Consider the following 25,960-nt stretch of genomic DNA (forward strand, 5'->3'; position numbering starts at 1 on the left):
GTGCTGCATAAGAGCCTCAAGCTCATCGTAGTGTGCTCTGTCATAAGGCGCAAGCAGCGCTTGTGTATTCGCAATGCGCCAGATGTTCGCGGCTTGCGAGGCGGTGCGTTTACCAGACGCATCTAGAAGTTTCGATTCCTTATCTGGCGGTGGGGCCTCACCTGAGGGCTGGGAGTTAGACCGCTTTCTAGCTGTGGACACAACTAGGGAATCTAAGGGAGCAGGGCCCTTAATGTATGTAGGGTCTGTGGTGCCGCCTTGTACTTTTTTTCTATACCAGGTTTAAGACCCTGGCCCTGACAGGGTCTTTGAACACCTCTGCAGCATGCTTGGTGACACCCTAAAGCATGGGCAAGATAGCTGTGGACTTATCCTGAATATCACTATGCATTTCCACCCCATGGTAGTGTGCTGCTCTCTGCACTAAGTGGTGAAACTTTAGTGAGTCCTCTGGGGGAGATGGCCTGGATGGGTAGAGGTCATCCTGAGGCACATCCGGTATGTCAGGGTTTTGGTAATCTTCCCATGGGTCTGGGGTCCCCGGTGGAGTGGGGTCCATTGGGGCGTCCGCCGGGTCATAATCTGGATCCCCGTAATCCGGATCTGGGGACGGGGTCGGGGAATGATGAGGCAAGGGTGGCGGAGACCTGGGAGGGGGAGGAGGTGGAAGAGGTGGAGGAGGAGGAGGAGGTGTAGGAGGTGGTGGGGAGGGCACTCTGAGAGGAGATGTGGCAGAGTCCTTCCGTTTGGGCGGTGGAGGAGGAGCTGGTGTGTCAAGACGTCTTTTCTTGACAGCTAAAGTCAAAAGCCCAGTCTTTGGATCCTTAGATAAGGTCTTTTGATAAGGATCTGGTGTAAAAAGGTCCAGTGGCGCCGAATCGTCCGCTGGCGCCGATGTTTTCGGAGCCGAGGATTTGGGTGGTTTGTCTGCGCCATGCCTTTTTGGAACCTCCGGTTTTTTCGGCGTCGAGGTAGGCTTCGGCGCCGGAGCGTCGGTGCCGAGGGATTTGTGCTTGTGTTTTGTCGGCACCGAGAGTCCAGGCTTCGGCACCGGTGGCTTCGGAGTCGAGCTGGGCGTCACTGTCTTCGGTGCCGAACGGTGTTTATCGGCACCAGGCGTCGGCTGGCTCGAGCCCGAGCTGCCGTGAGACTTGTGAGGCTTCGACACCGGGCCCGAAGGTGGGGTGATAGAAGCTGCGTGTTTGGTTTTACCCAGGCCTGTAGGCGAGGGTGTAACCTGAGTCTCTTTGGTTTTGGGCGCGTGGGTGGGAGGGGGTAGAGTACTCACGACCCTCTGTGCCGGTGTGATGTCCTCCACGTCGGAGTCGTCGGCCTCGGAAGCGCTGACGACGTCTTCCTCCTGCTCGGTGTGTTGTTGCCCCGAAGCTCCGGCGTCGTCTCCTAAGATGTCCGGTGGAGCTGCGACCGATGAGTGCGCCATGGTGCGTCGAGCTCTTCGATCCCGGATGGTCTTTTTTGATCGAAAAGACTTACAGGCGGGGCAGTCTCTAGCCTCGTGTTCTGGAGAGAGGCAAAGGTTACACACCTGATGGAGGTCGGTGTGGGGAAATTTAGACCCACATTTTGGGCACTTTTTGAACGGAGTCCTTTCCATCGGCCAGGACCGGAGTCGAGGAGCGCCCGAAGGCCGGTGCCGAAGTGCGGAATGGAGAAAAGTGCCGCTTCGAGAGATGAAGATAGATGAAGAAACTCGAAGAACGAGGATTTTCCGTCGAGGCTGGAACCGTAGAAGTTCGAAGCCGGAGCACGAAGTATCACATCCGAGCCCGATGGCGGAAAAAAACAATCTGAGGATGGAGCCGAAGCCCATGCGCAGTACGGACCGAAGGAGGAGTCACCGAACTCGTGACTTCCAAAGACTGTCCAAAGAACAAAAACAAACTGCAAACATCCGGGCCCAACACCAGATGGCGATCTATGCTAAGTGTACAATCTGCAGCTCATATGCCTCGAACCTAAAGTTACGGGTGAGTAACTTGTTTTCTTACTCCAGTATTGGAACTTTCATAGATTCCCATGCTTGAAGCGGAGTAGCTAGCAGTCAGGAGCACATTTCTTTGTGGCTCAATGATTAGAGCGGCAGACCCTGATGCAGAGGTCTAGCCCGAGACCAGGGTTCAATTCCCCGCCTCTGCGGGTCTTGGGCTCAAAAATTCCACGGACCTGATAATTCTCGCCTCGGCGCCTATTCCAATCATGGAGTCCCACTCTGCAACTCTGGGCAATAGCTTGCTTAATCTCCACAACGGCCCCCACAACGCTAAGGATGCCTGGCCTCCACCTTGGGGGTGTCCAGGAGTGGACGCCTCACAGGGAAAGCCAGGATGGGTTCCACAGCGGTATTCGTACAAGCGCCTTGAGACCCTTGCGGGTGAGTAGTGCGCTATACAAGTATCAAATTTACATTTACATTTACATTTGTGTTTATCAAATTCAACTTAAACCAACAATGCATCAATAAGATTAAAGTAAACAATAAATATCAAGTAAATATCAGTTTTTGACTTTACCGATTATGTATTTATTTATTTTTTTTAACAGAGAAAGCACTCATATTAAAATTCAACAAAGAATGTGCGAAGAAAGTATAAAGAAAATGGAAGGGGGGGATGGGAAGAAAAGCTCACCACTTATTGAAAGAGGTTCTTCAGGACTGCTTGACCCACTGCAGCGTCGCTGCAAATTGAAGAATCCAAGCAGTAATGTCTTGTGAAGCTATGAGTGCTCTTCCAGGTTGCTGCCCTGCAGATGTCCCGGATAGGCAGGCACTTCCGCAAATAGGGCCTTAGAAGAAGAGATCGCCCTCGTGGAGTGAGCACGGACCTTCCCCTCAAGAGGCTTCCCCGCTGCTTGATGACAATATTTGATAGCGCTTGAAATCCAACGTGCAATTCCCTGCTTGGAAAGGGAAAATCCTTTACGAGGGGCGCTATCAGGCACAAAGAGCTGAGGTGATTTTCTAAAATCCTTAGTTCTCTGAGGATAGAACTTCAGGCAATTTGAATATCCAATGAGTGAAGAGATCTCTCAGCCGGAGTCGTAGGCTGAAGGAAAGAAGACTTAAGTATCAGTGGTTCATTTAAATGAAAGTCCAAAGGATGAACTTGGGTTTGGTACGGAGTATAACTGTTTCATTCTTGAATTAAAGGAAGGGCTCCTGAGTGCCTCCTAGCTGAAGTCAAGGCTAGAAGAAGAGCCACCTTCCAAGAGAGGAATTTCAAGTCTGCTTTATTTATAGGTTCGAACGGATGCTTCATGAGCTGGGACAATACTAGATTCAGGTGCCATAGTGGTGGAGGAGGCTTCACTGGAGGGAAGGCTCGAAAAAGGCCTTTCATAAACTGCTCAACAATCCTCGCCGACCAAAGCGAAGGGGCCTGAGGATGTTCTCCTGAATCGAGAAATGGCTGTGAGATAAACTTTAATAGATGAATGAGCGAGACCCGCTTTCGCCAAAGAAAGAACGTAAGGAAAGATTTCATGAGCCGAGGAAGAGAATGGGTGAACCCCCGAGTCATGGCACCAGTGGCAAAACCTCTTCCACTTCAGCTTATAAGTTTTGTTTGTACTTTGAGCACGAGCTTGAGAGAGAAGGTCTCTACATTCTGCTGAGAGCCTTTCATCGAGAAATTCAATTTGCTCAGGAGCGACGCCGATAATTGCAGGGATCGGGGATCCGGATGCAATACTTGGCCCTGGGACATTGTCAACAGAGATAGGATCGGTTACAAAGGCACCGGATGCTCCAGGGATAGAAGAAGCAGCACTCAAATAAACGGTTCAAAGCCAGGGGGTCACAGGGAAGATTTTAAGACCACACAGGGTTAATTCCCCAACAAATGTATCAAAAAACAATGTGAAACCCGGAGGTCTAAACAAACAAAGTTAATAAGGTGAAGTATAAAACAGGGCCTAGTCCGTGTTTTATACTTCACCTTATTAACTTTGTTTGTTTAGACCTCAGGGTTCCACATTGTTTTTTGATAGAAGAAGCAGCTCCGTGAACCAGTACTGGCGAGGCCAAGACGGCGCTATTAGAATCATCTTGCAGGGTTCCGTCTTCAACTTCTTGAGAAGCTTTGGGATCAGCGGGATGGTAGGGAAAAGTGTAAACAAAGGCGCCTGACTATGCCATCGAACACGCATTCCCCAAAGATTCCCAATGGTGATGCCATCTTGCGTAGAACCGGCATTTCTTGTTCGCCGGAGTAGCAAAGAGATCTATGGCTAGTCTGCTCCATAGACAAAAAATTTCCTCTAGAGTCTGCTGATCCAACTCCCATTCAGGGCTGACTGATTTCAGTCTGCTTAGAGAGTCTGCTGTCTCGTTTAGCGTCCCTAGGAGATGCTCTGCCTTCAGTGCGACTACAAGTAAGATCGCCCATTCCCAGGCGGCCTTAGCTTCCGCTGATAGCAGACGAGACCTTGTGCCGCCCTGCTTGTTGATGTAATGCATGTCCGTAGTGTTGTCTGTCCTTATTAAGACTGATGAATTCCTTATCCTCGGGAGGAAAGCCTGCAAGGTCAGGGAATCGCCCCGAGATCCAGCAGATTGATGTGTAAAAGACGTTGGTGGTCCAACCACCGCCACTTATCTAGAGGTCCTGTAGGACTGCTCCTCAGCCCTCCAGCGATGCGTCTGTTGTGATGATTTGAGGAGCTGGGGTGACCATGAAGGAGAGACCTTGGGAAATGTTCTCTTCGCAAGTCCACCATGAGGCGGCTTCCCTCATTGGCGCAGTCACCGTGATCACATCTTCGAAAGATCCCTCCACCTGGCGCCACTGTAATTCCAGCTGTTCTTGAAGAGTACGCATTTGTAACCTGCAGTGAGGAATCAGAGGAATGAAGGACAAAATGGATCCCAGAAGGGACTTGTAGAGGCGAACTGAAAGTGACCTTTTTCGAAGCCGGTGGGCCATTGATCTTAGCTTTGCTTGCCTTTCTATTGTAGGGAAAGCCTTGTTCTGAGACGTGTCCAATATGGCTCCTAGGAATTTGGCGCTCCTTGAAGGGCACAAATTTGATTTTTGTACATTGAGTGAAAGACCCAGGTTCTTGAACAGCTGTGTGCAAGCTGTTACCGACCCCTGGGCTGCCTCTTTGGTAGGAGCATTTAGCAGCCAGTCGTCCAGGTAAGGGAAAACCTGGTGCTACTGTTTCCTTAGAAAAGCTGCCTCCGGGAATAGCATCTTTGTAAAGACTCTTGGTGCCGATCTGAGGCCAAAGTATAGGACCTTGAATTGAAAGTGGCTCTTGGCTACTGTGAAGCAAAGGAACATCCTGTGGAATGGATGAATGGGAACAAGAAAATATGCATCCTCTAGACCTAGAGTGGCCATGAAATCTCCTGAATTTAAAAGACGAAGAATGTCCTGTAAGGAGACCATTCGAAACAATAGTTTGATGAGATAGGTGATGAGCTCCCTCAGATCTAGAATAGGGTGCCATTTTCCCACAGTCTTGTGAACTAGAAAGAACCGGGAGTAGAATCCCTTTCCTCTCTGCGAGATGGGAACCGGTTCTATCGCCTCTTTCTGCAGCATCTGTTGGACCTTCAACTGCAGGAGACAAAGATGTTTTGTTGCTGTGGTGCGAGGGGGTTTGGTTGAAAGAGGATGGGCAAACTCCAATGTGTGGCCAAATTGGATGATCTTGAGAATCCAATGATCCAATGTTTTTCGTTGCCATTCCTGGAAGTATTGCGATATCCTACCCCCCACAGATGTTACATGAGGGGGAGGAACAATAGACAGAGCCAGGCAGACACTATTGGCGCTGCGAGGACTCCTTCCCCTGGCGTCCTGCTCTTCCTCGGTTCATGGATCTTGAATAAGATGAGGACTGACCCTGCGGCTGGTTATACTTTGGACAGTAGGACTGTGAGGCAGGCGTATACGAGGAGTACCGGTTAATGCTGGTATCCTCTGTATGAGAGAAGACCTCTACCTCTTGCACCCCGAAAGGGGACCTTGCGGTATTAAAGCGTCCCTAACGAATGCGCAGTGTCTGTGTCCTTTTTAATGTCCTGTAGCACATAGTCGATATGCTTGCGGAAGAGCGCCTCACCATCAAAGGGAAGATCTAAAATCTTGTTTTGAACCTCTGGTCTGAACGAGGTAGCACAGAGCCATCCTTGGAGTCGTAGGAATGCCGCTCCAGCCAGGGAACGGAACGCAGTTGTTGCAATAACAATTGCGCAGTTGATTACCTCCGATGATGCTCTCTCTCCTTCCTGGAGAATCTTTTGAGCTTCGGCCTTGCTGTCCTCAGGCAGTTGGTCTAAATAGGGCGAGAGGTCACACCACATCTGGCGGTCGTAGCGCCCTAAGATGGCTAGGGCATTAGCTGCTTTGACGAACAGGCTGGACATTGATGAGATCCTCTTGTCAACATTGTCCAAGCGTCTGACTTCCTTATCTGGAGGCGTAGCTAAAGGTGCCGCTGGATTTCTAGATTTCCTCTGTGCTGCCTAGGAAATGAATATGCTACTTACCAGTATGCATCTGTTCTTGGCATGTAGAGCTGCTGACATTCATATCTGTGCATAGATCGCCGCCTAGTGTTGGGTCCGGATGTTTGCACGTTGTTGTCCTGGAAGAGTCTTCGAAGTATCCTGGGATAGGTGACTCCTCCCCTGGACTACAGTGCGCATGGGCATCCTCTCCATCCTCAGATTGTTTTTCGCCATTGTGGCAGTGATGGAGTAGATATAGAAAGTGATGACCATGCTTACAGTAATTCTGAGAGCTGCAGCTGCTACAGGCGCCGGGGAGGAGGGAGGGCGATATGAATGTCAGCAGCCCTACATGCCAAGAACAGATGCATACTGGTAAGTAGCAAATTCAGTTCGAGGCATGTGGGCTGCTGAATTCATATCTGTGCATAGAATATATAGCAGTGCCCTCTTATTAGCGGCGGCTACCAGTGCCAGCTGCAGCGGTCTGAAAAAGAGTTTTGAGAACAGCCTGACCTACAGCTGCCTGCTGTTTTGATTGCATATCTACACAATAGTGTTTGGTAAATGTATGTGTAGTGGACCAGGTGGCTGCTCTACATATGTCATGCAAAGGAATGTTTCCTAGGAAAGCCATTGAGGCCCCTAACTTACGTGTTGAGTGGGCTCGTGGGGGAATCGTTAAAGTGCGTTTAGCCTTTTGATAGCAAATTTGAATACATTTAACGATCCATCTGGCTATTCCTGCTTTGGAGATAGCGTTACCTTTGTGGTGTGGGGCAAAGGCAACGAAAAGTTGTTGTGTTTTCCTAAAGGGTTTGGTCCTGTCGATATAATACATGAGGGCCCTTTTGACATCTAGTGTATGGAGTGCCCTTTCTGCGACAGTTTGTGGGTTTTGGAAGAAAACGGGCAGTTCAATGGTTTGATTCATGTGGAACTGCGATACCACCTTTGGCATGAATTTGGGGTTGGTACGTAGTACGACCCTGTTGGCGTGAACCTGTATAAATGGCTCTTGAACGGTTAGTGCCTGGAGTTCACTAACTCTTCTCAAAGAAGTGATCGCTACTAGGAAAGCTACTTTCCAGGTAAGGAATTGAATCTCGCATGAGTGTAGAGGTTCAAAGGGTGGACCCATCAGGCGTGTGAGGACCAAGTTGAGGTTCCACATCGGAGCCGGTGGGTGGCTTGGTGGAATGACTCGTTTGAGTCCTTCCAAGAATGCTTTGATGGCAGGCACTCTGAATAGAGAGAGGTGCTGCCTGGTCTGCAGATAAGCTGATATTGCGGTCAAACGGACACGTATAGAGGTGTACGCCAGATTGCATCGGTATAGGTGTAATAGGTAACAAATAATGTTTTGGATGGATGCATCTAGCGGGTTAATGTCATTATTATTGCAATAAATGACAAACCTCTTCCATTTTGCCGCATAGCAAGCTCTGGTAGTGGGTCTCCTGGCCTCCTTAATGATGTCCATACAGTCAGGTGGCAGGTTTAGGTAGCCAAACTCTAGGACTTCAGGAGCCAGATTGCCAGGTTCAGCTGTTGCGGATCTGGGTGCTGAATCTCTCCATGGTTCTGCGTCAAATGCTTGGGTTTGACCCGCAGCCTTTGATGCGGCACCACGGAAAGTTCGAGAAAGGTGGTGTACCACGGCTGGCGTGCCCACTTTGGAGCAACCAGGACGAGCGTCAGAGAGTGTTGACGCAGTTTGCGTGCCACCAGCGGTATCAGTGGTGCTGGGGGAAAAGCGTACGCAAATCTGCCGGACCAGTTCATCCATATCGCATTGCCCTGCGACTGCGGATGTGGGAACCTGGCGGCAAAGCTTTGGCATTTTGCGTTTTCGCTTGTCGCGAATAGGTCTATCTCTGGATGACCCCACTGCTGGAAGTACGGTTGGAGTACTGATGGGTGTAACTCCCACTCGTGCATCTGGTGGCTGTGTCTGCTGAGCAGATCCACCATCTGGTTGTCCTTGCCGGGGAGGTGTTCTGCCATGAGGAACATGTTCCTTTGAATGGCCCACTTCCACATGCTCTGAGCCAGATGAGACAACTGTGGAGAGTGTGTTCCTCCCTGCTTCTGTATGTAGTACATGGCAGTCATGTTGTCCGTCCAGATCAACACGACTTTGTTGCACAAGTGTACTTTGAATGCTTTCATAGCGAGGAAGATTGCCATCAGTTCTAGAAGGTTGATGTGCATCTTCTTTTGTTGTTGTGTCCATAGTCCCTGCACTGTGTAATGGAGTACATGAGCTCCCCATCCCTGGAGAGACGCGTCCGCCGTCAGTATTATCTGTGGGACAGGCTCTTGGAACGGTCGGCCCTTGCAAAGGTTTTGTGGATTCCACCAATGCAGAGAGTTGTATGCCCGACCGCTCACCAACACTAGGTCTTTCAACTGTCCTTGAGCCTGATTCCACTGACGTGCTAAGCACTCCTGAAGCGGGCGCATATGTAGTCTCGCGTGGGGGACTATGAAGATGCAGGAGGCCATCATGCCTATCAACTGCATGAACACTCGCGCGGGAAGGGAGTGTTGTGGTTTGAACTTTGAAATCAGCATTTGCATGCTGTTGGTTCTCACCAAATTTGGCTGAGCTGTGGCCGCCAGAGTGTCTATAGTCGCACCTAGGTACTGTTGTACGTGTGCGGGCTGTAGATGGGATTTTGGGTAATTTAGTGAGAACCCCAGACTGTGAAGGAGGTGAATGGTGCGGGACATGTGGCTGGCACATTGCTGGGCTGACTTCGCTTGAACGAGCCAGTCGTCCAGGTAAGGGTAGACGTGTATGTGCTGCCTCCGTAGATGTGCCGCCACAGTAGCTAGGCACTTTGTAAACACCCTTGGTGCCGTTGTCACGCCGAAGGGAAGGACTTTGAATTGGTAGTGCTGCCCTTGAACAGTGAACCTGAGGTATTTTTTGTGTGATGGGTGAATGGGTATGTGGAAATACGCATCCTTGAGGTCCAGTGTGGCTAGAAAGTCTCCCTGCTTGAGCAGCGGGAGGACTTGCTGTAGAGTGAGCATGTGAAAATGCTCGGAAAGAATGTATCTGTTTAGGGGACTCAGGTCTAATATAGGTCTGAGTGACCCGTCCTTTTTCGGTATTAAAAAGTACAGGGAGTACACCCCCGTACCTTGCTCGTGGACGGGTACGACCTCTATTGCGCCTTTTAGAAGCATACTTTGCACCTCCTGCTGTAAGAGCGTTAAGTGCTCTGAGGACATAGGACGGTTTTTTGGAGGTATTGTGGGTGGAGTGGAGGTTAGTTCTAGACAGTAACCGTATTTGACAATATCTTGGACCCACCTGTCCGTGGTGATGGAGTTCCACGTGGACAGGAACCTTTGTAGCCTTCCCCCGACAGGTGTTATGTGGTCGGGAGGAAGGGAGAGGGCGTCACTGCTTGTTCTTGGGGGAGGACCTGGTGTTGCCGTAGCCGCGTCCTCTGCCCTTTGTACTGGAGCCACGATATCCACCCCGGGTGTTTTTATCGTAGGTGGTCTGTGTATTGCCCTTGTTGTATGTTTGCTGTGACCCCTGTCCTCTACCTGCTCCTCTATTACCGGGGCGACGAAAGGAGCCGCTCCGAAAGGACTGAGTCTGGAGAGCCCCCATGGACTTTGCAGTGTCCGTGTCCTTCTTTATTTTCTCTAGGGTGGTGTCAACCTCCGGGCCGAATAAATAGTCGGGGTTGACAGGCTGGTTGAGTATGTTGTTTTGCACCTCAGGTTTGAATCCGGAGATTCGTAACAATGCATGTCGTCGCAGCATGACGCTAGTGTTTATGGCCCTGGCAGCTGTGTCTGCGGCATCCAGCGCGCACTTGATGGATGCGTTTGTGAGGAGCTGTTCCTCCCTGATGAGGATCTCTGCACCTTCTCTGTATTGGTCAGGGAGATGTTGGATTAGTTGCTCTAATGTGTCGTAGTGCGCTCTATCGTAGCGAGCGAGGAGTGCTTGAGTATTGGCAATGCGCCATATGTTGGCTGCCTGGGCGGCAACCCGTTTGCCAGAGGTCTCTAACACCTTGGACTCTTTGTCCGGGGGAGGAGCGTCACCTGTTTGTGAGTGTGCCCTCTTGCGAGCATTCGCAACGACAATGGAATCCAGAGGTAATTGGCCTCTGATGTAAGTAGGGTCCCCAGGCGCTGATCTGTATTTCTTGTCGATCCTGGGGTTTATCACTCTTGCCCTGGTGGGTTCCTTGAAGATGTCCTTTGCTGGTTTGAGGACACCCTTCAACATGGGTAGAGTTTTTATATTCCTTTCTGAGGATGCAAAAGTATCCATAAGAAAGTCGTCCTCGACGGTGTCCGAGTGAAGTTGCACCCCATGATTGGCCGCAGCACGTTCAATTAGAGCGTTGAACGCTGCTGTGTCCTCTGTGGGAGATGTTTTTGCTCCATAGAGTTGCGGGTCTTGTGCATCCATAGGTGCACCTGGGTCCACAGGGTCATCCCAAGTTTGATCAGGGTCCTGTTGGCCGTCAAGGTCCATGTCTCCGGGGTAGGGGACTTGGTCACCCATGTAGTCCACCAACGCATCCGTGTCGGAGTGTGTGGGAGAGAAGGATTGTGGATCCTGGTAGGGTGAGTGGAAAGGTTCGTAAAGAACTGGTTCTGAAGCCACAGGCATCTTTCTTTTAAGTGGAATCCTGAAGGAGTCCAAAGCCGGCTCCGAAGTTATTTTCCGTTTGTGGATAATCATCCTGCCGGTGTCGGCGTCGATTAGATGCGATGGAGACGTCTCCGCAGAGCATTCGGCAGGCGTGATCGTGGTATGGGTCACCCGTGTCCTGATTTGGAACAGTTTCGGGGCCGTGGATGGTGGCAGGCCAAAAGTAATGTTGGCTGGTGTCGAAGAGGCTGCTGGAGCTTTAATTGGTTCGGAGCCCGACGTGTCCTGGAGGACCATTTTCTTTTTGGTGCTTTGCGCAGCAATGGGTCGCGTCTGGAGCGCCCTTGAGTCTTTTGCACCGACCGGTTCTGTTGAGGCGGTCGTGGATTTTTTCGGCGCCGGTGGGTCATCGAGTCGAGGGGCGGGAATGTCCGTCGACTTCTTCGATGAGTGTGGCTTTGGTGTCGCCGTGGAAGCGGTGTGAGACGCAGCAGGCTGTTTGACCTTTGGGGTCGGAGTCGATTGCGTCGGTGCCGGGAGCCGAGCAGGTTTGGTGGTACCGAAGGCCTTCTTCCTCATGTCGACTCCGACGTCGGCCGCTTCGAGTTCGGCACCGAAGTCTCGTTTGGTGCGCTCGGTGCCGATGTGTTTTGCTGGCGTCGAAGGTGTGGAGGGCCTCGATCCGACCAGCGCCACTTTCGGTTTCAATTGAACCAATACAGCTTTCGGTTTCGGTTTTGAAGAAGGGAAACCAGCCGGTTTGGGCATTAATGGCTGCCGCTGAATGTTCGAGGCCGGGCCCGAGGGCGGGGCCGAAGAACTGCGGGATAGGTCTTGGGTAAGGCCCGAAGGCGTTCCCTCGACCGGAGCCATAGACTGTTGCGCTGGGCTTTCTTCAGTCTGAACGGGTAGGCCTTGCTCGTCACCGGAGCTACTCTCTTCGGCCCCTAAGGCCTCATTGTAGTCTCCTACCTCGGTGTCGTCTTCATCTCTGCGAAAGAGTGTTTCGTCGACGTCTTCCGATCCAGAGTCATGTTCGGAAACGGGACTGGAGGGTAGGTTCTCCACTTCTTCGACATCTTCGGTCTCGGCGTTGAAGATGTCGGCCGGGGCCGGTGCCGCTTGCTGCGCCTCGAGTCTCGCCGCTCGTCGATTCCGTAGAGTCTTCTTGGATCGAAATCTGGCACAGGCCATGCATGTAGATTCGTCGTGATCCGGTGAAAGGCATTTGTTGCACACCGGATGGACGTCGACGTGGGGACATTTCGCATTGCATACCGGACACCTCTTGAATGGTGTCCTCGATTCCATCGTTTATGTCGAATCGACGGTCGGGTAAGATGCGAAAGTTTGTTCTGGAAGTTAGTAAACTAACAAAGATACTATCGATACCGATCGAGAACAGTACCGACGCGAACTAAAGGCCTTTTGGCCTGAAAAAAGATTTTCCTAACTTGAGTCAAGATAGCACATCCGAACCCAATGGCGGAAAAAAACAATCTGAGGATGGAGAGGATGCCCATGCGCACTGTAGTCCAGGGGAGGAGTCACCTATCCCAGGATACTTCGAAGACTCTTACAGGACAACAACGTGCAAACATCCGGACCCAACACTAGGCGGCGATCTATGCACAGATATGAATTCAGCAGCCCACATGCCTCGAACTAACGGAGTCTGGCTTTGGTTGGCTCACCAGGTTGTCCTCTGGGGCCTTGTATTTATTTTCCAAACGAGGAAGCACAGGGACTACCGTAGCCGGTGGCTTCGTCACCTTGAGCCCCTCTTCCCAAACGTGACTAACAACAGGGATTGTCCTCACCGATGTTTTAAAAGGCTCTTTAAAGTCACACAGGAAACATTCCGACTGTACCGATGGCATAGGCAGATCGAACCTTTTAGCTGCCCTTTCCAACAAATTATGGAAACCACCAATGTCCCTAGGTGGAGAATCCACTGGCACCAGAGAAGGGGAAGCAGGAGTAGGGATAATGTAATCATCCCACTTTCTATCCTGATCCAGAAGATCAGCCTGACCCTGGTCCTTAGCCGAGGTGTCAACCTCGACTGAAGGAACTGAAGACAGTGCTTCCACTATTAATTGCAGTGGAGGTGGCGGTAGCCGAGGCGTGGAAGGTCCCGCTGGCGGAAGAGCGGGAGCTGAAACAAACTCCTGTACCAGAAATGGCGTTGGAAACCTAATTTTATAGTCAAAAGCATGAACTGTGGCACAAGCTCTAAAAAGGCCTTTTTTCTCCTTCTCAGGCATGTTGAATAAAGATGAAGAACCAAGATGAAGAAAAGCTCTTGAAAAAACTCTACTAATAGAAGTAACAAGGAAATAACTGAGCATAGCTCAGTGGAGACTTCCTGGCACAACGTGCGGTAGAAAATCTAAGGGTCTGAGGTTCTCTCAGGAAGGTTCTAGAGCAGTGGTTCCCGAACTATTGACTTCTGGGGACCCCCACTTAATCATTACTGGAACCCGGGGACCCCAACTGAATCATTATTTGAATCCGGGGACCCCCCACGAGTCATTACTGGAAGTCAGGGACCCCGGCCTAAGCAATGTTCATGATTTGAACCACAAAACAATACACAAAAATACAAAAAAAGCATTCAAACAAATACACAAATAACACATTTTATTTAATTAGAAAACATATAATTAAAGTAGAAATCAAAATGTAATTTTAATAGAACTGCTGGAGCTTTTCTAAATTCAATTGACGCCGCTCATCATCCATACTATATTCAGTTTGATGCACTTGCACTGCTCCCGCAAATCAATCTGAGGATACTAATTTAATTTTTAGCCTCCAGTTTCAAATTCCTTCACATTTACAGTAAGTTTTAAAATGTTCAATTGTGCATTTAGCCTCTTTATATATCTACACTTTATTGAGGAGACTTCAGGGACCCCCAGGGGTCCCCGGACCCCAGTTTGGGAACCACTGTTCTAGAGGGTGAGGCTAATCTGATTGGTTGTTGATTTTATTTGGTCTCTTTTACGAAAAAGCTGTATATGTTACAAAACTAGAATGGGCCTAGGCCTAGTTTCTGATTTGTAGTGATTTGTACTACTATTTTTATATATACCGGGGACTCCCATCGCGACGACAGGGAATGATTCAAGCATGGAAATCTATGAAAGTTCCAATACTGAAGTAATATAGAATTCTTTCTGTTTGGGGTCTGATTTCAGGGGTGGGACATCGAAACAGGGGTCCTGCTGCTGCAGAGGAACATCTTTCTGTTTCGGACCCGAAATTTTCTCTGCTAGGGTCAAATTAATTTTTAGTGCCGAAGGTCTAAGGTCAGAAGCTGGTTTTGGTTTTAGCATCGAATGTTTCAGTTCCGAAGCAGTTTTGGGTTTTGAGCCCGAAGGTTTTGGCTCGGCGTCTGACTTTAGTTGAATCGATCCCGAGCCGGAAGGCTTTGATGCATGTTTTGGTGCCGAGCCGGAAGGTAGGGCGCTGGAAACATCTTCCTGGTGCGGACCGTAGCCCGAAGGCGGAGGTGGGGCCGGACCCTTTTGCTTGGGCTGAATAGATATTTAGGGGTGTTCGGTAATCACGATACGTTGACCTTGCGTCACGTGTTCTTCCATGTCAGTGTCCAATTCCGAAATGAATACAGGTTCTTCCTGTTCTTCTTCGGCCCCTTCTCTGAACATTCTCTGAAGATGTCCGGCATGGATTCAATGTTTTGGCTCTACATTTCACAACATCGAGCCAATCGCGGAGCGTTTTCTTCGAACGGAAATATTTGCACGCGTTGCAGCTCTGTTAGTTGTGCTCCGGAGATAAGCACCAGTTGCACAGTTTGTGCGAGTCGGTGCGTGGGTACTTTGCGTGGCACCGAGGACAGAATTTGAATAGAGTCCGTTCCATCGACTGCGAGGTGGCCAACGCGGTGAGGCCTGATGGGCTTCCACTAGCTTTCCGATCAAAATAGAAGTTTTGGAGAAGTGGGCTACGCGTACGAAAACAATACCGTTGAGGGTAGAGTGGATTGCGCACTGAGGGGAACCCAAAGAACGGTTTCGAACCGAAGCACAGCAATACGCTTCCGAACCCGATGGCGGAAAAAAACAATCTAACAATGGAGTTGATGCCCATGCGCACTATCACCGAACGGAGGAGTCACCTACTCGCAACTGGAAAGACTTCTTTGAAGAAAAACAAATCGCAAACATCCAGACCCAACATTAGATGGCAGGAGTATGCAAAGCATGTGGGCTACAGCTCACATGCCTTGAACAGTAATATTTTTGCAAAACATTGGCCTGGAGTTAGTCATTGAGTATGTCTTCCTGCCTTGAATGAGTGTATACAACGAATACAGTCAAACTACCCTCTGATAAGCCTAACTGCTCAGCCCAGCTACCACTAAATTGAAAGTTAGGTATTATCTACTTTATCCTCTGCTATACCTTTGTGGACTTACTGAACTCTGTGTACACTATATCTCTTTTTGATATAGTATATACAGAGCCAGCTTCCTACCGATAATGTATGGTGTTTTTCTCCGGCAGCTGGAACAGATGGGAGGAGGACAGTCAGTAACCAACATGGATATTTAGGTCGGCCTTGACAGTGCAACTGTCACTTGCCCTTTAACTTACACCAATTTTATTTCTACAGTTCCTTGCTTGCACACAAATACATATACATTCCCATGCTATTGAGTAGTAATTATCCACATTACCATACAAATTGTTTTTTAAAGCCGGACCTATTTGCATTGCCAGTCTTTGTTTTAGTTTGTCAAGTACACTAGCACCTAAGAGGGAACCTGATAAACTGTCTTTGACCAGTGTCTCTTACTCAGGACTAGTTTTATTCAGTTCAAGTGGTACGGAAGGAATATGCTACTTACCAGTATGCATCTGTTCTTGGCATGTAGAGCTGCAGAGTTGTACACTTAGCATAGATCGCCATCTGGTGTTGGGCCCGGATGTTTGCAGTTTGTTTTTGTTCTTTGGAAGTCACGAGTTCGGTGACTCCTCCTTCGGTCCGTACTGCGCATGGGCTTCGGCTCCATCCTCAGATTGTTTTTCGCCAACAGGGAAATGATGGAGCGTAGTAATAACAGTGAGAAACCCATGTGTGTTGTATCTAAATAAGATGGACTGGAACGGATACAGGTAGCCGGGGAGGCGGGTGGGCGTGTACAACTCTGCAGCTCTACATGCCAAGAACAGATGCATACTGGTAAGTAGCATATTCCGTTCGAGGCATATGAGCTGCAGATTGTACACTTAGCATAGATTATATAGCAGTACCCAGCCTTAGCGGCGACCACCGGTATCCGTTGCAGCGGTTTGAAAAAGTGTCTTTAGTACAGCCTGGCCCACACTAGCTTGTTGCTTGGAATGCACGTCTACACAGTAATGTTTTGTGAAGGTGTGCGGTGTTGACCATGTGGCTGCTTTGCAGATGTCATCTAAGGGTATGTTCCCTAGAAAAGCCATAGAAGCCCCTAACTTTCTAGTAGAGTGGGCTTTAGGTGGAACAGATAATGTTCTTTTTGCCTTTTGATAGCAAATTTGTATGCACTTTACAATCCACCTAGCTATCCCCGATTTAGAGATGGGGTTGCCTTTATGTGGTGGAGAGAAGGAAACAAACAATTGTTTAGTCTTCCTGAAAGGTTGCGTTCTCTGTATGTAGTATAGTAAAGCCCTCTTAACATCAAGTGTGTGTAAGGCCCTTTCTGCAAAAGATTGAGGTTGCGAGAAAAAGACAGGTAATTCCACCGATTTATTGAGATGGAAGGGGGAAATGACCTTGGGCAGAAACTTCGGATTTGTACGAAGTATGACCTTGCTGTGATGTATTTGTAAGTAGGGTTCCTGTATAGTGAACGCTTGTATTTCACCAACCCTTCTAAGGGAAGTAATAGCTACGAGGAAAGCTGTTTTCCAGGTGAGGAACTGTAGCTCGCATTTATGCATTGGTTCGAAGGGTGGACCCATTAGTCGTGTAAGAACTACATTTAGATTCCATACAGGGGAAGGTGGTGCCCTGGGAGGAATTACTCGTTTAAGGCTTTCCATAAAGGCTTTAATAGCGGGCACTCTGAACAGTGATAAATGCTGTCTGTTTTGTAGATAAGCAGCAATCGCTGCTAGGTGTAGGCGTATGGAAGAATATGCCAGGTTACACCTGTGAAGATGGAGCAGTTAGCATATGATGTGCTGTATGGATGCATCTAAAGGGTTGATTGTATTATTACGGCAGTAAATTACAAATCTTTTCCACTTTGCGGCATAGCATGCTCTAGTGGTAGGACGTCTGGCTTCCATGATGATGTTCATGCAATCAGGGGAAAGGTTAAGTTATCCAAATTCTAAGATTTCAGGAGCCAGATCGCAAGGTTGAGCTGAGCTGGGTCCGGGTGCCTGATTTCTCCATGGTTCTGGGTTAGGAGGCATGGGGACAGGTGCAGTTTTTGGTGTGGTACCACCGATAGTTGTAGTAGTGTGGTGTACCACGGCTGCCTGGCCCATGTTGGGGCTACCAGAATGAGTGTGAGGGAGTGTTGCTGTAGCTTCCTTACCACTAATGGAATTAGCGGGAGAGGTGGAAAGGCGTATGCAAATCTGCCTGACCAGTTCATCCATATCGCATTGCGTTTGGACATTGGGTGTGGGTATCTGGCGGCGAAGCTTGGGCATTTTTTGTTTTCGTGGGTGGCGAAGAGGTCTATCTGAGGATGCCCCCACTGTTGGAAGAATGGGTAAAGAACTTGTGGATGCAGTTCCCATTCGTGTAGTTGTTGCGTTTGTCTGCTGAGCAGATCTGCCATGGTGTTTTGTACGCCTGGAACGTGCTGTGCCAGGAGAAAGATGTTTTGGGGAATTGCCCATCTCCATATGCTCTGGGCTAAGCGGGAGAGCTGGGGAGAGTGTGTCCCCCCCTGTTTTTGTATATAATACATTGCAGTCATGTCTGTGCGAATGAGGACTGCTTTGCCCGAAATCTGTTTTTGAAAGGATTTTAGGGCTAGAAAGATCGCCAAGAGCTCCAGATGGTTGATGTGGAGCGATTTTTGCTGTGGCGTCCATAGACCTTGCATTGTGAGGTGTAAGAGGTGCGCTCCCCAGCCGGAGAGCGATGCGTCCGCTGTTAGAATCACCTGAGGAACCGGGTCCAGGAACGGCCGCCCTTTGGAAAGGTTTGTGGTGTTCCACCACTGCAGAGAGTGATGGGTGCGGCCGTCCACCAACACCAGATCCGTCAGCTGACCCTGGGCCTGGTTCCACTGTCGTGCTAGGCACTCTTGAAGTGGACGCATGTGGAGTCTTGCATGGCGCACTATGAAAATGCAAGACGCCATCATTCCTATGAGCTTCATAAACACTCTTGCTGGAAGAGAGTGTTGAGGAAGGAATGTTTTGCGCAAGGCTTGTATGCTTGCGATCCTGGCTGAGTTTGGATAGGCAATACCCTTGGAGGTGTCTATAGTTGCCCCGAGATATTGCTTTGTGTGAGATGGTAGGAGGTGGGACTTTTGGTAGTTCACCGTGAAGCCTAGCCGGTGGAGTAGTTGAACGGTGCTGTTGGTGTGTTGCACACATTGGTTGTGGGACGTGGCTTTTATGAGCCAGTCGTCGAGATAAGGGAAGACGTGAATTTGTTGACGCCTGAGGTGTGCTGCTACCACTGCTAGGCATTTGGTAAATACCCGTGGTGCGGTGGTGACTCCGAAGGGGAGAACCGTGAATTGGTAATGCTGACCGTCTACCACGAACCTGAGGTACTTCCTGTGAGAAGGGTGTATTGGAATGTGAAAGTATGCGTCCTTCAGATCCAAGGTAGTGAGAAAGTCTCCCTGACAGAGGAGCGGGAGGACTTGTTGTAGGGTGACCATGTGGAAATGGTCTGAATGTATGTACGCATTTAGAGGCCGGAGGTCCAGGATGGGCCTCAGGGTCCCGTCTTTCTTTGGTATAAGGAAATACAGGGAGTAGACCCCTAGATTTTGCTGATTGACGGGGACCTGCTCTATAGCGTGTTTCTGGAGGAGGGAGAGCACCTCCTGTTTGAGCAGTGTGGAATGTTCTTGAGACATTGGACGGTGCCTTGGTGGGATATTGGGTGGGGTAGATGTTAGCTCGAGACAGTACCCTGACCGAATAATTTGGTTCACCCATTTGTCCGATGTTATGGATTCCCATGCGTGGATAAAGTTTTGTAGTCTGCCCCCGACCGGAGTGGGATGGTCTGGGGGGAGGGAAGGGAAGTCATTGTGCGGGCGGGGTTGCGGAACGGGTAGTGTTAGTTTTGCCCCTGCCCTTATTGTTGTTGCCTCTGTAACCACCCCTTTGGTTGCCCTTTGAAAAGGTATTTTGAGAAGGGGACTTGAAGGAGGTAGAGGCGCTATCGGTGGAGTAGCCTCTGCCTGTGCTACGAAAGGATGAGCGTCGAAAGGAGCGTTTAGGGGTCTGTGATTGGAGTGCCCCCATAGACTTTGCTGTGTCTGTGTCCTTTTTCATCTTTTCCAATGCTTCGTCCACCTTTGGCCCAAAGAGAGTTTGTTGGTCAAAGGGGTGATTTAGTATGGACGCCTGGACTTCAGGCTTGAACCCTGAGATCCTGAGCCAGGCATGGCGACGAAGCAGGACACTGGTATTTATGGCTCTAGAAGCAGTGTCGGCTGCATCGAGGGCACACTTAATGGAGGTGTTTGTAATTAGCTTACCCTCCTGTATCAAGTCATGAGCCTTGCGCTTGTGTTTTTCGGGAAGGTGTTGCATAAGAGCCTCAAGCTCGTCGTAGTGTGCTCTGTCATAGCGCGCAAGTAGCGCTTGTGTATTAGCAATGCGCCACATGTTTGCAGCTTGGGAGGCGGTGCATTTGCCAGACGCGTCTAGAAGTTTGGATTCCTTGTCTGGCGGTGGGGCTTCTCCTGAGGACTGGGAGTTAGCCCGCTTTCTAGCTGTGGACACAACTAGGGAATCTAAGGGAGCAGGGCCCCTAATGTATGCAGGGTCTGTGGGTGCCGCCTTGTACTTTTTTTCTATTCTAGGGTTCAGCACCCTGGCCCTGACAGGGTCTTTGAACACCTCTGCAGCATGCTTGGTGACGCCTTTAAGCATGGGCAAAATAGACGTGGATTTGTTCTGAATGTCAAATGTGTCCAGTAGGAAGTCGTCTTCCACTGGTTCGCAATGCATGTCCACCCCATGGTAGTGTGCTGCTCTCTGCACTAAGTGGTGAAACCCTAAGGAGTCCTCAGGGGGAGACGGCCTGGATGGGTATAGGTCGTCCTGAGGTACATCTGGAATGTCAGGGTTTTGGTAGTCTTCCCATGGGTCTGGGGTCCCCGGTGGAGTGGGGTCCATTGGGGCGTCCGCCGGGTCATAATCTGGATCCCCGTAATCCGGATCTGGGGATGGGGGTCGGGGAGCGATGAGGTAAGGGTGGCGGAGACCTGGGAGGGGGTGGGGGTGGAGGCGGTGGAGGAGGCGGAGGAGGAGGTAGTGGGGAGGGCACTCTGAGAGGAGAAGTAGCAGAGTCCTTCCGCTTGGGCGGTGGAGGAGGAGCCGGTGTGTCAAGACGTCTTTTCTTGACAATTAAAGTCAATAGCCCAGTCTTTGGATCTTTAGATAGAGTCTTTTGCAAAGGGTCAGGTGTAAAGAGGTCCAGTGGCACCGATTCGTCCGCTGGCGCCGAGGTTTTCGGAGCCGAGGGTTTCGATGGTTTGTGTTGCTTTTTTGGAACCTCTGGTTTTTTCGGCGAAGGAGTTTTCGGCGCCGGAGCGTCGGTGCCGACAGATTTGTGTTTGTGTTTTGTCGGCACCGAGAGTCCAGGCTTCGGCACCGGTGGCTTCGGAGTCGAGCTGGGTGTCACTTTCTTCGGTGCCGAATGGGGTTTGTCGGCACCAGGCGTCGGCTGGCTCGATCCCGAGCTGCCATGAGACTTCTGAGGCTTCGACACCGGGCCCGAAGGTGGGGTGATAGAAGCTGCGTGCTTGGTGTTGCCCAGGCCTGCAGGCGAGGGTGTAACCTGAGTCTCTTTGGTTTTGGGCGCGGGGGTGGGAGGGGGTACAGTACTCACGACCCGCTGCGCCCGTGTGATGTCCTCCACATCGGAGTCGTCGGCCTCGGAAGCGCTGACGACGTCGTCCTCCTGCTCGGTGTGTAGTTGCCCCGAAGCTCCGGCGTCGTCTCCGAAGAGGTCCGGTGGAGCCGCAGTCAATGAGTGCGCCATGGTGCGTCGAGCTCTTCGATCCCGGATGGTCTTTTTTGAGCGAAAAGACTTGCAGGCGGGGCAGTCTCTAGCCTCGTGTTCTGGGGAGAGGCAAAGGTTACACACCTGATGGAGGTCGGTGTGGGGAAATTTAGACCCACATTTTGGGCACTTTTTGAACGGAGTCCTTTCCATCGGCCGGGACCGGAGTCGAGGAGGGCCCGAAGGCCGGTGCCGATGTACGGGATGGAGAAAAGTGCCTCTTCGAGAGATGAAGATGATGAGGAAACTCGAAGAACGAGGATTTTCCGTCGAGGCTGGAACCGTAGAAGTTCGAAGCCGGAGCACGAAGTATCACATCCGAGCCCGATGGCGGAAAAAAACAATCTGAGGATGGAGCCGAAGCCCATGCGCAGTACGGACCGAAGGAGGAGTCACCGAACTCGTGACTTCCAAAGACTGTCCAAAGAACAAAAACAAACTGCAAACATCCGGGCCCAACACCAGATGGCGATCTATGCTAAGTGTACAATCTGCAGCTCATATGCCTCGAACAGATACTTATGATACTGGGATATTGATTAAATTGGGGGTATGGAAGTATTTAATAGGTTTTCTCAAAACAGTCTGTGAAAAGATGACATTTATTGACTGAGCCAAGTTTGACTGGATATTCTAATGCTCCTTTAAGATCATTCCAGCAAAAACTGCCTTGGCAACGTTTCTTGCAGATAACATTTTCTGTGAACAATATCAAATTGGCAGCTTCTATACGCATTGTTGAAGGCAAGTCATTCGTTCCTGTCACAAAAAGAACAGTTTAGACGGCATGTACTTTCTAACTGGCAAAGTCTACGACAAATCATACCCAAACCCCCCTTACTTGGAGGACTTGATGCAACTTAGAAGTGTAGACAATAATGACTTCAGCAGTTGCGATATATAGTCTTCTCAAGGAGAATGTAGGATAAGTTAGATCTACATCTCTAGAAAGGAAAACCTCCTTAGAGGTATTTATTTAAAGGTTTAAATTGGCTGGAGCCGCTCTCCAAGTGCAACACCCAGCCACCTGTGCACAAGATCCAGCTTCAGGGTCCTAATAGTTTCTGTTTTAACACTAAAAATTAAATTCTATTAGTCAGCACTGGTTGATGATGTGATCCAGATTACACTGCATGAACTATTCACTTCGAGACGAATTTTCTGTAGTTCTTATGTTTACTATTATTTATAATTATTTACTGTATTTATTGTCGTCAACCACTAACATGGTACACGTGTTTTTATTGACTGGATGATAGTACGATTTACACCACACATATGCGATGCTTGTGAGCAGCAACGCCTTTCATTATCAACTTCATGAAAATTCAGACCGATTTCATTTTAAGTAGCATGCAAGGTCTGAGTTTCACTTACCTGGCAAGCAGAATGTACAGCTTCAATGGCACAGGCTTCAAAGCACTTGCCGATGTCTGAATGAAACTCACTAATAACATCATGATGCTTGCAGTAGATTTCTATCTGCTGAAACGGACCTTCCTAAAAGAGAATGAGAGGACTTCCAATTATTGTGGGGTGTCAGACGCAACAGTCCACTATTTCAGAAACAAATACAAACATGATGCGGTTGAATCTACTGTTACATCCTACCTAAGGGTAGCCCAAGATTTTATAGAGCTGACCTAGTCACTTGGCAGCAGGATGTGTTACATAGGAACATATTGGAGTTAATATAGAAATATGAGCATGCCACATAGGACAATATTGGGGCACAGACATAAAGTAATAGTAAATGTAGGATATGTACAAAAAAAAGAGGATGGTAAAGTATGCCTGAGCAGATTTTCCTGCAAGAGTAATCTCATGTATATGTACCTGGTCATTAGGAGTACCACAGGATAAATGCCTTGCTTGGTGACAATCCATCACAGTGGAAAAGAATAAATGCCACGGAACTTTGCTTAATTTGTTGCAGAAAGTGGACAGTGCTAGGGATTGTGCATAAGGAAGAAATTCTTCCATACATTTTTATTTCATTTACAATAAAGCATGACCATGACCTTTGCGGGTATCAGAGCGCTAAACAATGATCAAGGTGACCTGTATAAGAACAACATCATCATCAAGTAGGACAAGGTGTGGCAGACTCTCCTAGAGAGCAAACCACAGGTTCCAAGTGGACAGCCACCAGTAAAACAGAGTAAGAACATAGTTTGAGAGAAAATAAGCATGCGAGCAGGCAAGGGAAAGATCAAGTTCTAGAGTATAGTCAGTGCGTTCATCAGCCTAGATTTGTTCATCAGTATGCTTTTGACTTCTTACTTAAATGAGACAGTTGAGGGATTCAATCTGATTTCGGGGGAAGGGTGTTCCAGAATCTCATGCCCATGCCTGAGAAGAAAACAAGTTACTTACCTGTAACTTTGGTTCCCCAGTATTGGTAACTTTCATAGATTCTCATGCTTTGTATCATTCCCCGTCGTCGGAATGTGAGCCTCGGTAAATAAAAAATATATCATAACCATAGAAACAAAAGAGAAAATAGGCTTAGGCCTCATCTCATTTTGTAGTATATCACCCTCTTTGTGTAAAAGAGCCCAAACTTTTGCCAGGACCAATCAGCACAGCCTCACCCTTTGGAACCTTCCTGAGGGAGCTCAGAGCCTCAGATTTTCGTAGCCGTTGTGCAAACAGCCACTACCTTAGTAAACCGGCAGAGCTTTCCCAGGGGAGGTGGGTGGGCGCATGAGAATCTATGAAAGTTACCAATACCGGGGAACCAAAGTTACAGGTAAGTAACTTGTTTTCTTACCCCAGTATTGGAACTTTCATAGATTCTCATGCTTTGTATCAGAATAGTAAGCAGTAAATCACCAAAGCACATTTTGGAAGACACAAGGCCTTACATAATCATCTCAGTTTACAGTAAAAAACAATCATTACTGAACCAAATGTGCTTACCAGGATGGAGGGATTGTAGGGAAAGCTCACCTCTCAATGAAAAAGATTCCTGAGGACTGCTTGACCAACAGCAGCGTCATCTCGTCCCACCGATTCCAGGCAGTAGTGTTTCGTGAAGGTGTGTACACTGCTCCACGTTGCTGCCCTGCAAATGTCTTTGATAGCCACTCCAGCAAAAAGAGCCACTGAAGACGCCATCGCTCTTGTAGAATGAGCACGGGCCCTTCTGTCCAAAGGTTTGCCCGCAGCCTGATGACAGAATTGAATTGCACTGGAGATCCAGCGGGAAATGCCACTCTTAGCGAGAGGCAATCCCTTCCGTGGAGCACTGTAGGAAACAAATAACTGTGTAGACTTCCTGAAAGATCATGTGCGCTCGAGATAGAATTTCAGACATCTCTGGACATCCAAATAATGCAATGTTCGTTCCGCCTGGGTAGAAGGACGTGGAAAAAAGGAATTCAAAATCAAGGGTTCATTCAGATGAAAATCCGATGGCACCTTCGGGATGAATTTTGGGTTGGTTCTCAATATTAGCACATCCTTTTTGAACTGAAGAAATGGCTCCACTATGGACAGAGCCTGGAGTTCACTAACCCTCCTAGCCGATGTCAACGCTAAGAGGAGGGCTAGCTTCCAAGAGAGGAACTTCAAGTCCGCCCTGTGAATTGGCTCAAAGGGAGCTTTCATGAGTTGAGCCAGTACTAGGTTGAGTTGCCAGATCGGTGGAGGTGCTCGGACCGGAGGATACATCCGAAACAACCCTTTAAGGAACTGTTTTACAATCCTCGCGGACCATAGAGATGGCCCCGATGTCTTTCGTCGAAAACGTGATATGGCAGCCAGATGTACCTTGACAGAAGAGTGCGCCAGACCCGATTTAGCCAGCGACAGGATGTAAGGTAAAACCTGATGTGGCAGGGATTTATAAGGATGGAGTTTATTCCTCTGGCACCACAGACAAAACCTCTTCCATTTTGCCCTGTATGTCTTATTCGTGCTTGGCGCCCGCGCCTGAGACAACACATCCCTGCACTCCCTGAAGAGATTCAGATGACGGAATTCTCTGTATTCAGGAGCCACGCTGTCAAGTGTAGTGACTTCAGATCCGGATACCTGTCCCTGATCCCGCGACAACAGAGATGGAATCAGCGGCAAGCGAATTGGGCGATCCTGGGAGAGAAGCAGGAGTTCCGTGTACCAGAACTGCCGGGCCCACGCTGGAGCAATGACAATCATTTTGCACGGTTCCGCCTTGACCTTCTTGAGAACTCGAGGAATGAGAGGAATGGGAGGAAAAGCGTAGCAAAATGCGCCAAACCAAGCAATCGAAAGGGCATTCCCCAGAGATCCTCGATGGGGAACCTTGCTTGCGTAAAACTGACATTTGGCGTTCGCCGGGGACGCAAAGAGGGCTATGGTCGGAGTACCCCAAACCTCGAATACTCCCTCCAGCGTGGCTTGGTCTAATTCCCACTCGTGAGTCACTTCCGTCTGACGACTCAGAGCATCCGCCGTGATGTTGAGGCATTCTGCTAGGTGCTCGGCTTGTAGATTGATCTTGTGAGAAATTGCAAAATCCCAGATCGTCTGAGCTTCCTTGGACAGAGTCCGCGATCTCGTTCCGCCTTGCTTGTTGATGAAGTGCATGGCCGTCGTATTGTCCGTCCGGACCAGCACTGCAC

The 25,960-nt window shown here is 49.3% G+C and overlaps 1 protein-coding gene across 2 annotated transcripts in view; it reads right to left on the minus strand.

Moving 5' to 3' along the window:
• Positions 1–25,960, minus strand: part of RNF213 (ring finger protein 213) — a 2,329,248-nt gene that overhangs the window by 1,367,528 nt on the left and 935,760 nt on the right. For both annotated transcript variants that reach the window (XM_085617427.1, XM_085617426.1), the window contains exon 15: positions 22,731–22,853. In XM_085617427.1, the coding sequence (XP_085473553.1) occupies positions 22,731–22,853 (123 nt within the window). The remainder of the gene's footprint in view (positions 1–22,730; positions 22,854–25,960) is intronic.

Source organism: Triturus cristatus, chromosome 7 (assembly GCF_964204655.1).
Source record: "Triturus cristatus chromosome 7, aTriCri1.1, whole genome shotgun sequence".
Taxonomy (NCBI): domain Eukaryota; kingdom Metazoa; phylum Chordata; class Amphibia; order Caudata; family Salamandridae; genus Triturus; species Triturus cristatus.